The sequence below is a fragment of the Ictidomys tridecemlineatus genome, chromosome 1 (assembly GCF_052094955.1).
Source record: "Ictidomys tridecemlineatus isolate mIctTri1 chromosome 1, mIctTri1.hap1, whole genome shotgun sequence".
Classification (NCBI taxonomy): Eukaryota; Metazoa; Chordata; class Mammalia; order Rodentia; family Sciuridae; genus Ictidomys; species Ictidomys tridecemlineatus.
This window is the reverse complement of record NC_135477.1, coordinates 241,820,964-241,835,838: the sequence shown is the minus strand read 5'-3', so window position 1 is coordinate 241,835,838 and position 14,875 is coordinate 241,820,964. Positions and strand designations below refer to the sequence as shown.

Sequence of the window (14,875 nt, the reverse complement as noted above, 5' to 3'; positions counted from 1 at the left end):
GGATCCACTATTTGACCCAGTTATCACCCTTCTCGGACTAATCCCTGAGGACCTTAAAAGAGCGCACTATAGGGAAACGGCCACATCAATGATTATAGCGGCACAATTCACAATAGCTAGACTGTGTAACCAACCTAGATGCCCTTCAATAGATGAATGGATAAAAAAAATGTGGCTTCTATACACAATGGAGTATTATGCAGCACTAAGAAATGACAAAATCATAGAATTTGCAGGGAAATGGATGGCATTAGAGCAGATTATGCTAAGTGAAGCTAGCCAAGCCCTAAAAAACAAATGCCAAATGTCTTCTTTGATATAAAGAGAGCAACTAAGAACAGAACAGGAAGGAAGAGCATGAGGAAAAGACTAACAGTAAACAAAGACGAATGGGGGGAGAGAAAGGGAGAGAGAAGGGAAAGCATATGGAAATGGTAGGAGACCTTCAATGATACACAAAATTACAAGAGGTTGTGAGGGGCAAGGGGGAGGGAAAAAAGGGGAGAGAATTGAACAACAGCAGAGGAGGTAGAAAGGGAAGATGGGAGGAGAGGGGAGGGGAGGGGAGGGGGGATAGTAGGGGATAGAAATGGTAGCAGAATACAACATTCACTAATATGCCATTATGTAAAAATGTGAGTGTGTAACAGATGTGATTCTGCAATCTGTATTTGGGGTAAAAATGGGAGTTCAAAACCCAATTGAGTCAAACGTATGAAAGATGATATATCATGAGCTCTGTAATGTTTTGAACAATCAATAAAAAAAAATGGGGAGATAGGCTTTGTCTTCCTAAACAGAGAGATGCCCCTCATTTTATTCCTAGCATGTTCCTAGAAACTATATTAATATGGTCAAAACATAGAATTGCATGGGATAGTGGAGCTTCTGTCCCCAGAAGTCAAAAACTGAGTAGAAGGAAGGTGAATGATAAAATCATGGCATTTGCTCTCCTCTTGATATAAGTTGTTGTGTGTGTAAACCATCACACCCTCTTGACACCTCTAAGCACTTTAGATTAAGGGATCCCTGAGGAGAAATGGTTAGAGGATTGGCAATTAAATGGAAGCTTTTAGAATCACAGGAAGCATGACCCCCAAACCACTGAGGTCCGAATCACAAAGCCCTCATGGTGGCCTCTGTCCCTGCGTCTTTGCCCTTCCCTACCCTCTGCGCTCACATTTGACCCACTTGCCGTGCCCAGACAGACTGTGTTGTTTCAAAGCACTGTGCCCAGTTATCATATACTTATCCTATAAGGTTCAGCTAGAGCCCCAACTCCCTTTCTTGGCTTTGTCAGGTGAAACTGAACACCTCCTACTACATATCCTCACAGGATCATGAACAACTTGTAGGATAGACTGGGAACAACTTGTAGGATAGACTAGGAACAACTGGAGATTGACCCCAAGGGTACTTAATCATGGTAGGATATAATCTTCATCACTTCTACTTATGTATGTCACTCCTCCCACCCTCTATTGTAAACCACTTAAGTAGAGATACACAACTTGGAACATAGTAAGTGATCAGTAATTGGGAGGGAGGGAGAGAAGGTGATTAAATTTGGTGCTGTTCAACTTAGAATGTTTGGGATGCATCTTTGATTTTAATGATATTTTGAATGTGTGTAGCATAAGTAAATGCGTAGAGAATATTCTTTTTCTTTATCCTGGCCTAGTATTTGGCATGTAACTTAATTTACAACAGAATTCCAATCCATTGATCCCGTGTACTTATGACATTCAAGAAGGTTGGGATAGTTTAGGAACCAATTCTTCCTCCTTTTAACACCAGTGGAAAAATGGAAGTGATTAATCCACAGTCATGTTGCCACTTGGGTCCCATAAATGAATGGCATCTGTTGACCTTCTTCTGATCCTCTGTTCATTAACTTTGTGGTACCTGTCTGAACACTATATGGATCCAATGTAGAAAGAGTATCAGAATGATTTCATAAATAAAACATATTACAAGAAAGTAACATTTGGGATTTATTTCTGTCAGTGACTCCTGTAAGCTAAGGGTATTTATCAGTCTAAGTCGATCTGGTTTAGAAGTCATATCAGTTACTTAATAAAACATTTTGTGATTACTAAGCCCATGAGCTGCTAATAAACTGGTTTTGTATGTGTTTTTTCTTTTGAAACAACAGTATATATAATAGAGGTCCGATTCATTAATTAAATCTTTGTTTATGTATTTATTTCATTACATTTGATTTATTTTAATTGTCAATACTTGTTTTATTTATGATATATTTTAGCTTGAAGTTACAGGTGGATGTAAATATAGATTAGGTATTTTGCGAAAACAAAGAAATCATATCAGTTTAAAAAACTGATGTGGTAACTGAAAACCTATCAGTTGTTTTTTTTTGTTTGTTTTTTTTGTTTTTTTTTTTTGACTGCAACAGGGTAATAGGCCGATCTTTCTGTTCCCATTATTCAGGTTGCTCAGTCTGGTCCTAGTTAGGAAACCAGGAATACAATGACCTTCTAGAATAGTAAGAAAATGAATATAACAATTGGTATTCAACACAAAAGAGCAAAAAAAAAATTAGAAGTGGAGTAATTCAATATGCTACCATTTCCCTCTTGCTAACTGAATCAGAGGCTCTTTTGAAAATAGAATAGAGAAGTCATCAATTTAGTGAGTTTCTTCCATTACTGACTTCAACATATTAGTGTATTTGATTTTCCATTACGTGTGAATATGCTTTTGGCAAAAGAAGAACGTTAATTTGAAAATTAAATTTAGGAATAACAGATTGTAGCAACAAATAAGAAAACAAACCCCATTTTACACTTAATGTCTTGTAAAATTCCCTTTTCCTAATAAAGAGGCTTCTTGTTTTAACCATGTGCTATTTTCCAGAATCTGTTTTGTCAGACAAATGACTGCTTTGGTGGGTATTATTAGCATGCTTTCTCTTTTGTTTTACAGCTAATTTTAAATTGGAAGCTACTTTTATTCTCTTTGTGCTTATTGCATGGCAGGAGAATGAACTTCTTAATTTGTGTATTTAGGGGACTATCTGGCAAGTGTTGATTATTTCCAAGAAGGTAAACACACTTGATTGATGAAAGCATTAGAGCCTGCATGTGCCCTTGTGTCCCATGGGCCATGTCTTCCCATGTTACAGACCAAGATTTGAAGTCAGATGACATGGTACAGTCTCTTAGGGAGTAGAGGAAGGGGAAGTCATATTGGGGAATCTACTCTCCTGAAAGGTCTTGAGGAATTTTCTTTCCCCAACCACAATCCTACAATCATGACTATTCCATCACCATAGCCAAAAGGAGAGTTTCATCTCCCCACCCGCCCCCCTGCGTCCCCAAAGAAAGCTTAGGTAGCTGACTGCTTTACCTGGAATGAATATAGATGTCCAGTGGGAGTCACAACCCCCTGAGACACACTATGCCAGCAGGCACTCCCGACTCCAATATCCATAGTCTTGCAACAGCCTGTAAGGTAACAGTTAGGTGTTAATCCCAGTTTGCAGAGTCACTCCATTTCTGTGAGTCACAGCATTTCTGTGACTTATCCAAGGGCTCACAATTAGTGAGCCACAAAACTAAAATTCTCACCCACTCCTGCCAGACGTCTAAACCCTCAGACTTCTGTGCATGTGTTTTCTGGCTCTGGGAACCCCAACTACGGGAGCTGCTCCTGTGATGCCCTCTATATGGCATGTGAAGGAAAACAGGGTTCAGAGTCCTAAGCACTCTGCACAGTCGGAAGCCTGGAACCTGTATGATGGAGGGAAATGGAGGCCTGTTGCCAAGGACTCTGGTCTTATTTTTGCTTTTTGCTCTCCCCCACAGTGTTCCCGAAACTGCAGTGGAGGCTTCAAGATCAGGGAGATTCAGTGCGTGGACAGCTGGGACCATCACCGGAGCCTGAGACCCTTTCACTGCCAGTTCCTGGCTGGCATTCCTCCCCCTCAGAGCATGAGCTGTAATCTGGAGCCCTGTGAGGAGTGGCATGTGGAACCCTGGAGTCAGGTATGACCCCCTACCCCCAGATAAGGACATACGTCATGCAAGCTGGCAGACCATGAATCTCTGCTACCATGTGAGTCTAGAGGAGGGGGAAGACCACACCTGCATCATGCCCATGACTGGCCTCCATTCAGGGACTCCACACTGTATGGGGGAAACCGAGCAGGTCAGACACTTTTAGGAGCTGAAAGAGTTCCTTTGGGGAGATGATACGGTGTGGTTCCAACCATGACAGTGCAGTATTTTATTACAACCTGATCTTTCAGTGGATGTATTGGGTAACTGGGTTCTCTTCTAGGAATTAACAAAATGGAACGATTTGAACAAAGACCACTTTGATGACAGCCATTTAGGACAGAGCCTCCCATACCTGTCTGAGTCTTTGCAGACAGGCTGGGAGTAATGATCAGATCTTTTCCACAGTATAATTTTAGTTTCATCTCTCAGTGAAATGCCCAGATCATTATTTGCACAAATAAAAAAAAGGATTAAGGGTACTTAATCATGGTAGGATATAATCTTCATCACTTCTACTTTTGTATGTCACTCCTCCCACCCTCTATTGTAAACCACTTAAGTAGAGATACACAACTTGGAACATAATATCCTTTTTCTAAATGAGGGCTCTTGCTCTGCTGTGTCTTGGTTTTACTTTGGCATGTGAGAACAAGGCTATTATTCTTTGGTGAAGTATGATGATCTCATTTTCCAATAGTTTAAAAATACACTCAATTACACCCACACATGATAAGAAAATAAGAAATTTTTTTTAAAAAGCAGAGCATATATTGAGTGTGTCCATGGGGTTTGTATATTACCTACATTATTTGGTTTAATTCTCATAATGACCTGGATGACCATTTAGAGATCAAAACATTAAGACTCAGAGAGGTTGAGGAACCTACCTGAGGTTATACAACTAGGAAATAAATGAAGTAGTAATTCAAATATCAGGGAGACTCCAATTTCTGTGCTGTGGGCACTGAGCAAAGAGTGAACTGAGGAGAATGGGACTCTATCTCTATTTCAGAGGAACCTACCACATGTCATGGAAAGGGGAGGTAGAGAAGCACAACCTGAGGATACAGAGTTAGTGTCAAAGGTTGTGGAAGGCTAAGTGCCCAGGAGCTACTTAGCACTTACTGGGCCACTCATACTGATTCTTGAGATCTGGGCCACTATCTGGTGTTTTCTGGGGCAGTAGTCACCATTGCTTCCTCTTTTCCCCCTTCCCTGCCAAAATCTGAAGTACCTGAGTGTCGGCTTTCCCCCTGCTCTGGACCCAGACCTCCAAACTCTCCATATATGCTGAGGCTGGCCTAGACCTGTTCAGTTGAAACCTCCGGATCCTGGAATTGCAGAGGAACTTAGATTCAGAGAAATGGCATTTTCAGGTTATCAAAGATGAGCAACCAGATCTTTCTGGTTATGGAAAAGATCTATTCTTTATTCTTCCTTGAAGCTTCTGGGAGCTCAACCATCAGTCTGTTCCCTGAAGGCTCCTACCATCCTCCTTTCTAAATTTCTCTGTTCTGAGCAAACCACAGGTTGGAAGAGCTATCCGAAGGAACAGAAGGATTGTGAAATTTAAAAGTCAGTTGAGAACCAGGAGTACTAGGACTCGGCATTTTTAGAAACTTTTCCTGGACCATCACAATTGCTGCTCTGCCTCACAGCACTGTCTAGTGGACAGTTCAGGACCCGTTTGGTAAAGGTCAGCTAGTGCAGACTACCTACATGGTAGATGTACTTTAGCTGTGGGAACATCTCTACATCAGTGTAGCCAAGTGTTGGCATGCTTCACCATCTCCAGGAAAGCTTTTCAGTGCACAGATGGAAGGGCGTCATCCCCAAGTGCACAATTTGGGAACCTCAGTGGAACCTGAGAGTTTGCATTTGTAACAGGTATCCAGAAGATGCTGAAATTGCTGGTCAGAGAACCACTGATCCACATTTTCTTTGCCCCATTTTTCTGGAGGTTACTTGGCTAGGTGTCTTTGAGATGATGTGCACATATGTAGGTACATGTGATCCCAGATGTGTGATTGTTCTCCTTTACTCCTCACATAGGGTTAAAAACTGATTGAAAATGAGAAAAATCCAGGTTGATTCTTGAAGTTGGAATTTTGTGAAAGCAATATATTGAGTACAGAAGGCTAATTGCAAATAATTTCCTTGTTGTCTGTGATTATCATACACATAGTGCCTGCTGTGATGGGCATGAGGTTGACAAGACAACCATAGTTTTGTTTTTGTTGGTTATTGTTACACCCATACCATAGCTAAGTGATTCAAAGTACTTTTCAAAGATTCTTAGCGAATTATTTAATTTCCTCTTAGAAATGTCATGAAAAATAAACAAAACGTCCTACCAAATTATTTTAGTGAACAAAACTCTGACATGTTTCAGAAGCACAATCCTTCAGAAATCCAACTGAGCATCTTGATTTTATTTTGTGAGCATTACAGCCCAGCCATCAGAATCCTGAACAAATTCATGAACTTCACTAGTCCTAATAGGGAGACATTTAATTCCAAGGCTGTATATAGTGCAAAAGGAAGACTGCATCAGTTTTGATAGGAAGTAGTAATTCAAATATCAGGGAGACTCCAATTCCTGTGCAGTGGGCACTGAGCAAAGAGTGAACTAAGGAATTGTATTATACACCTTTTGGGCTTTATATCCTCACCTTTTGGGCTGCCAGAGTTAACTATCATAAAAACATCTAAATTTCACATTTTGGTTTCTAGCCATTTAGGCCAGAAGGAAAAATGCAGATAGCATAGTGTCCATTCCGGAAAGATCTCTCATTTAAGTTTTTAACCAAAATTCTTCCCTTTTGGCATACTGCTTGACATTAGACTACTTGGCATCTTCTGATTTTTCTCTTCATCTTATCTTCAAGATTCCCTTCAGCCTCCCTCCTTCTCTTTAGTTTTGTCTCACATTGTTGCTTTAAGTAACTGGAGTGATCAGCTGGGTACGTTGGCACACACCTGTAATCCCAGCTGCTCCGGAGGCTGAGGCAGGAGGATCTTGAGTTCAAAGCCATCATCAGCAACTTAGCAAGGCCCTAAGAAACTTAGTGAGACCCTGTCTCTAAATAAAATATAAAAAGGGCTGGGGATATGGCTGAGTGGTTGAGTGCCATTGGATTCAATCCCCAGTACCAAAAATAATAATAATAATAATAAGTAACTGGAGTGATCATTGAAAGGAACTTGCAAGGATGCTCCAAGTTCCAATGCAGACACTAATTTTTCTAATAATATACAATGAAAAAAAGCAGTAAAAACTGTTCTTGTCATTGAAAGTGTCACCACCTGATTTTACTGACTCAGGCCTATGTTGTGTATCAGTGTTCCAGGTCCTGTGGAGGCGGAATTCAGGAGAGACGTGTGTTCTGTCCAGGAGGCCTCTGTGACTGGACAAAAAGGCCCCCATCAACTGTGCCCTGCAACAGGCACCCATGCTGTCACTGGACCACTGGGAACTGGGATCTGGTAAGAATCATTTATGGAATCTGTTTAACTTCACAAAAGAAAATAGTATTTGTTTTCTTTTGGTCATAAAAGTAATATATATTTATTTAAAATGGTGAGCATATTCATTGATGTATGGTGCATTTCTATGTATTTCAGTTTAGTACTCTTCTGCCATCTGATACTTCTAAGTCTGCTGAAAGTTGACTCACAGCTGCCCCAGGTCAATGTTTACTGTGTAGAGTTCAGAAGAGAAAAGATCAAATGCTTTCAAAAGAGAAAAAAAATCAAATACCAAAATTATTCCAGAAGCAAAAAGCCTAAGGAAAGGTTATTTTGGATTCTCTGTTTTTGTTTTTTTCTTCCCCCCAGAGCCAGGAGGATTTCCTGTGTCCTAAAGCTTCAAATGTAGTCTAATTTGGTTAGTGTCAGGCTTCTTGTCTGCCCACAGAGCAGTTTTCCAGATGGCCAGCATATTTAATGGAGAGGTAAACCAAGTAATTAAACTGAAAATGATAAAAATATTTATTATTCTCCTAAATTTTATTTATTGCATAAATAACACCATATCAATGAAACTGAAAATAATGAAAATTCTTCCATAGGCGGATTTTGCTATCATTCTGATTTGTCTTACTTGGGTTCTCTAGGAAAAAGAGGCTTTATTTTTTCTGAATTAAATCCCATTGTTTGCATTTTTATTAAAAGAAAAAAAAAAGTGGGGACTAGGCTGGGGCTCAGTAGTAGAGTGCTCACCTGGCCACGTGAGCCACTGGGTTCCACTCTCAGCACCACATAAAAGTAAATGAACAAAATAAAGGTATTGTGTCCTTCTACAACATATGTGTGTGTGTGTGTGTGTATGTATGAAATATTTGTGTCAAAATACTTCTTACATTTTTGTTTATAATCAGATCTAATTTCTTATTGCTGAATAAGACAAGTTTTAAACTTTTAATAACTTAACTTTTTTTTAATAACTTAACTTTTTAATAACTTAACTTTTTTTTAAGTGTAATTTAACAATCCTAATTGGCTTCATTTTTAATTTTTAAAATCAGGTAACACTTCATTCCATAAAACAGAATCAGTTTTCCTATGAGCCAAGCACTCCTCAAAAATAATTTGATGAGTTAACATCAGATCATTTATTTTGCTTATACAAAATAAGGACAAGGGAACTTCACTATTTCGCCAGTTGAGAATGGCTGTTCTCCCCACAATATAGATTTCTCTGAGAGGACCAGATGTGTCAGCTTGGTTTGATTGACTCCATGTTGTTGTTTTTCCCCCTGGAATATTGTCTCTGTTGAAAAACTAGCTTCACAAAGAAGGTGGCAGCAGGAAAATTTCAGAATCCAAAGCTTAAAAATAAGTCTTGGACAGTGTGGTGTTATTTTCTGTCTCTGGGAGGGATCATCCGGTGTCTGAGGCCAGGGGACAGAGGCAAAGTCCCCAGCCGCCCATCCAGGAGATGTCACTCTCAGTAGCGTCTGGTGTCCTGAACTTTGCTCACCCAGGATGACGGTGGGTAAGGAGCAGAAGGTCACAGGGGCCCCCTGACCCTCTGGGAGACAGAGCTCTCCCTGGGCAGACCCTGAGACTGAGGGTCAATGGCCAGGGGAGAATCTCATCAACGACTCCCCGCCTGTGGTCCCTGAGGTCCTGGGGCAGGGATGTAGGAGGTAGCTAGCGTTTTCATAAGACGTCCCCATCCCCAGTCAGGCTGGGCACCTGGCTAAGTGAAAGACGGTGTCCCTCCTCAGGACCTGGCCCCTGAGCCCGGTCTCACTTCCTCCCAGGTACCGCCTGGAAGGGGAGGAAGTGATACCCAGGGGAAGGCCGGGAAATGAGGCCACCGTCACATTCAAGTTCAGGGTGTGACAGCTCAGTCTGTCCCCAACAGGCCCCATACTCAGCTCCCCTTCATGGGCCACGTCCCTTCTGAGAGTCACGCCCTGCCCTTTATAGGCACAAGGACCCAGAAGTTCCAGGGAACTTGTTTAGGCCCTCAGATCCGGAAGTGCCTCAAGCGTCCATGTTTAGGCCCCCAGATCCGGATCCAGAAGTTTCAAAGGTGCACATCCATGTTTAGGCGCCCGTATCCGGAAGTTCCTCGGGCGCACATCCATGTTCAGGCCGTAGCATCCAGAAGTGCCTCAGGTGCACATCCATGTTTAGGCTGTAGGATCCGGAAGTTCCTCAGACATCCATGTTTAGGCCCCTAGATCCCTATCCAGAAGTTTCAAAAGTGCACGTCCATGTTTAGGTGCCCGTGTCCGGAAGTTCCTCGGGCGCACATCTATGTTCAGGCCGTAGCATCCAAAAGTGCCTCAGGTGCACGTCCATGTTTAAGCCCCCAGGTCCGGAAGTTCCTCAGCATCCATGTTTAGCTCTAGGATCTGGAAGTTCCTCAGCATTCATGTTTAGGCCGCAGCATACGGAAGTTCCTCAGGCGCACATCCATGTTTAAGCCCCTGGATCCCGGAAATAGAGTCTTAAGGCAAAATCTAACATGTTATTAGGAAATAAATGCCAAGGAAGCATCAGTAGTAGGAAAGAGGAAGTAGGCAGAGAAGGAGGATCCAATATGAAGTAGTGCATTACCTAACTGACCAGCACTCAAGATGGGGGCAACTGACTGTTGGTTGTCATGTGAAGGTCTTCTGAAAGCTCTGTGAACTGCTGCTTGTGGCAGTTTACCCAAGGATAGGAAGAAAAAAAAATAGAGTTATCTATTGGTTCCTGTCTCCCTTTGGTTAAAGAATCTTCCCTTAGAGAGCCTATGTCCCTCTATTTCTGAGTTGTCCATATTTAGGTCTGAATAGGTCTGTTTCTGTGTTAGTGAGCTTCACAACACTGTGACTAAAATACTGACCAGAATGACCTAGCGGAGGGAAAGTTGAGTTCAGCCCACAGTTCCTAAGGTTCAGTCCCTGGTCACATCCCACCTGCCTAGAGTTACCACCCAGTCAGTCCATTCAAACTAGGATAGACTGATTAGTTTATAACTCTCATAATCCAATCACTTTACCTCTGAATTTTCCAACATTAACACAGGAGCTTTTGGAGGACACCTCATATTTAAACTATAACAATGTCACATGTCTCTTTGGCAACAAGAAAGCCCAGAGTCAGGAGATGAGAGGCATGGCACAAGCATGAGGTGCAGGTCAGTGCACATGCTTCTATGAAATTGGCTGCTACCTTCACTGGGACAGATCACAGGGCCAGGTGCTGGGAGACAGGAGGAGACAAGAAGAGAATCCTTATTTTCATAAAATATCCCATTCTTATGTGAATACATATTAGTGGTTATACTTATGACATAGATGAATGCAACATTTTGACCAACACAATGTCCCCAGATATTTTTAGTTTTATATGCTCTTATTAATGATCATTATTCACAGCTATATACCTGCACAGCCATGATCAGCTGGAATATTGGTTCAAATCAGCAGGGCATTAGTAGCCAGACACATGAAACACAATAGGGTCCAATCTAACATTGTATTTATTTAGCTTCGTAGAAACATGCAAACAGGATTATATTAGATACAGCAGCCTCATCTCCTCAGGAGGCTGTTATCCAAGACACAACCTTATTTGGTTCCTGACAGAGTATTTGTGGTTGGCAAGGAATTAAAGCCAAGGTGTGCAAAGATCACTTGGCACAAAGAAGCCTCAGCCTTAGTTTCCTGTCAGTATTTTAAACCATTTTGATCACACATACCCTAGATCACATGCCAACTCCCAGGCTACCAATCTATGGCAACTCTACACATTCAGAATAGCCTATGAGCCATAAGGCAGTCACAATTTTCTGTGTTTACCTTAACTCTGTAGTTTCCAAGGAAACCATACTTCAAGGTCAATTTTCCCCCAAGTAGATTGAACCAGATCTAATGTCAACCTTTATTCCCAGTAATATTCCACCAAGTTAATGTAACTTACTTAGCCATTGCCCCTTTGTTAGCATGACTCAGGGCACTTAATAAATAGTCACCTAATTAATATTCACTTCTACCAGCAAGGTGGTGAGGGAGAGCATAGTCAAGCCATAAGTCATAAGTTTCAAATTTTAGTTATGAGCAAAAGTAAAAATATTAATTGGAAAGATTAGAAAAATAACTCTGAGGCAATCTCTCAAGCAAATGAAAAGAAAAACAAAAGGAAATTAAGATAAAAGATGAGAACTTGAGATTATTAGGACAGCAGATATAACATCAAAACAATAGGGTTTCAGAAAAGGAGAATGAAAAAGTAGTTAGAACATTATCAAAGAATTAACACAAGAATTTTTTTTTTCCCAAATCTGAAGGCATGAGTCTCCACAAAAGAGTTACAACTACTATCATTAAAAGGAAACGATTGTGTGCAGAGGAGTAAGGTCTGTTTCTCTATAAGTAGACCCCCAAAACCAATCTTGTTTTACATGAGTGTTACAAGGACTGAACTCAAGAAGACCTCCCATGTGCAATAAAACATGGCCTGCCGTATATTATTCTGTACAAGGAAGGCATTTAATAAACACGTTTGCATTCATTATAAAACATCAAATGGCTTTTCTTCTTCATATTTTTCCATTTGATCTGTGTTGATTGAGTGGCAGCAAAAACAGAATTCAGTCTTCATGTATCTCTTTTACAGCTTCTCACAGAGCAAGTATTTGAGGATCAGCTTTTCCAAACAAGCCAGTTTAATCTGAAGAGAACCTTCATGGTCTTATGGACAGAGCATCTTGGATTGAATGAGGCCAATTTGGAGTACAGTATAATCAGTAGCCTTTGATATGAGAGGATTGAGTTTAGCCCCATATTTATTTGGGGTGCTCAGTTCTGCACAAGGATTCCTGGTTTTACTGAATCCAGAGGAGCAGACTGTAACACTAAGAAATGTGTACCTTCCTTTTAAAACCCCAAATAATATGACCACAATCAACAAAACCCATATCAGCAACCATGCTTCCTGTTTAATCTCCCAACTAAATACAAAAAAAAAAATCATGCATCTTAATCACAAGCTATTTTAGTTGGCTAATAAATGCACAGTGATTGCCTCTGTTTATTTTTGTGCTTGGCTAATAATTAGCTCTTTTAGCCTAATTTGCTCTGTCAAAGTGGAGCTGCATGGCTTCAACACCCAGGACTAGTCCAGTTTTGTCTCTTTCTTAGAAGCAGAGAATAGGAAAAGAAGTCATTTGGTCTTGATGTAATGGACGTATTTTACGGAGGAAGAAAGAGATGGAATGAATTCCCCAATCTCCTGAATCCTAGTTGCAGGACTCGTCATCATATTCTGGCTTGATTACTTTCCATCATTGTTCTTTCTGTCCTCTGTTGCAGACTTCTATTGATTCAGGATCTGTTGAGTAGTTACTTCTTTCTTATTCTTTGCTTCTTGCCCACATCCATGGAGAAATTGAGATGAATTCACTGAATAAAATTGCCTTCAGATTTAATCACAGAAAACTGACTTTATAATGCAAACGTGAAGTTCCATGCAGATCACCATGCACTGAGCTATATAGAGAACAAAATAAATAAAACAGTAGGTGTTTTTTTTAAAATGCCACCTTTCTCCTTTTATCCTTTGGGAGGTCTTTATGAGAAATGAGGTTTTGGTAGCATTATTCTGAGTTGATCAGTTGTGTCCCAGCATGAGAATTCTCTCATCTAGTGAGTTGGGTCTTCTATAATATTTCAAATGCCAAATGAATTTTTTTGAATTTAGTGGTACAGGTGTAGAATGTAACATGATTCTATCTTAAAAAGTAAATTCTGACACATGTCACAACAAGGACGAAACTCAAAGACATTATGATACTTGAAATGAGTCAGTCACAAATGGAAAAATACCGTATGATTCCCCTTTTATAAAGTATCTGTAATTGTCAAATTTAGAGAGACAAAAAAGATATAATGGTAGTTTCCAGGAGCTGGGGGTGGAGATGAGAATGGTGAGTCCTTGGTTTATGGTACAGAGTTTTGGTTTGGTAAGATGAAAAGCTTCTAGATATGGATGGTGAAAAATGTGAGAGGACAATGTGAACATCTTAAGACCACTGAACTGCATACTTAAAAATGGTTAAAATAGTAAATTGTATGTTTTATACCACAAAAAAAAATATGTTACATAGCAGAAAAAGAGTTTAGAAAAGTGCACATTCGATAAATTCAGAAACATTTTCTTACATCCCCAGGAATCACCTAATAGAAATTGCTTCCACAAGTTAGAGAATCTCCCTCCTGCTGTAGATGGCCAATCGTGACATTGCAGCAGAACTTTATGTGTGAGAGTGGCTTGAGACCACACGTGGTCCATCTGGACCCAATCTCAAAGCCCCCTTGGCCCCCAGCTTCCTTCCCAATCTCTATATACAATCCTGTTCCTACCTCCACTTGAAACTTTTTTCCCTCCATTCCACCATGGTCTTCCTTTCCCACATATCCCACCTATCTCTACTCTCAGGGAAAGTGAAAAGCCCCAGGACCCAGATAACAAAGTTTTCTTCTATTTTGTTTTCAATTCTACCTTTCTCCGTGTGTTTCATTCCATACATTCATGAAGTCAGTATGAGTGTTTGGGTTATGAGTTTTCAATAGAACTAAGGGCATAAACTCTATAAGCATGCCATCTTTCATTCCAACATGTCTCTAAGCATATACTTAATGCCACTCACATTTTTTGTCATATATTTTTCTCTGACTCTCTTACTTGGCAAGGAATGTGGGTACAAACTACACCAACGTTTGCATAGTTCACTCTCAGTTGGAATCCTTTGCCAAATCTCAATTCCAGATTCTCAAGACAGTGACCAATTGGCCAATCATGTGTGGCTGGGTAGGCAGGGATCCATGGTATTATCATGGGTAGTCATGTGGTAGGAGTAATGGACCATTCTCAAATGTGGGGAAGAAGTACATGTTCTTCAGAGAATCAGCAGTAAACTAAACCAAATTCTACCCAACAGCCTATAACATAGAATACTTCCCTATATCACATCTCCAAATTATTAGTGTCTTTATTCTATAGCTCCTTCAAAAAATATGTAGTGATTGAGATGTTCCATTACTTGACTATGGTGGGGTTAGAGGTGCTCTGCTAGTGTTCCCTTGGTTGGTCCTGGTCCAACTCTCTGTGTGTCCCTCTCTTTCAGTGCACAGCTTCCTGTGGAGGTGGCTTTAAGAAGAGAACTGTCCTTTGTGTCCCATCAGAAAACAATACAGCTGAAGGCCAAGATGGTTGCGTATGTGATCATGAACCCAGACCCCCAGAATTTCAAAAATGCAACCAACAAGCCTGTGCTGGTGAGTGAATGGGTTTGTTGGGGTGGGATGGTGGGAGAGAACTTTGCATAAGTTACTCTGCATGATTCCACTGTG

General features: G+C 40.6%; 1 protein-coding gene across 3 annotated transcripts in view; it reads left to right on the top strand.

Moving 5' to 3' along the window:
* Adamts12 (ADAM metallopeptidase with thrombospondin type 1 motif 12) overlaps positions 1–14,875 on the top strand; it is a 334,703-nt gene that overhangs the window by 268,553 nt on the left and 51,275 nt on the right. For all 3 annotated transcript variants that reach the window (XM_078017184.1, XM_078017196.1, XM_078017188.1), the window contains exons 21-23: positions 3,828–4,007; positions 7,365–7,508; positions 14,650–14,800. In XM_078017184.1, coding sequence (XP_077873310.1) covers positions 3,828–4,007; positions 7,365–7,508; positions 14,650–14,800 — 475 coding nt within the window. The remainder of the gene's footprint in view (positions 1–3,827; positions 4,008–7,364; positions 7,509–14,649; positions 14,801–14,875) is intronic.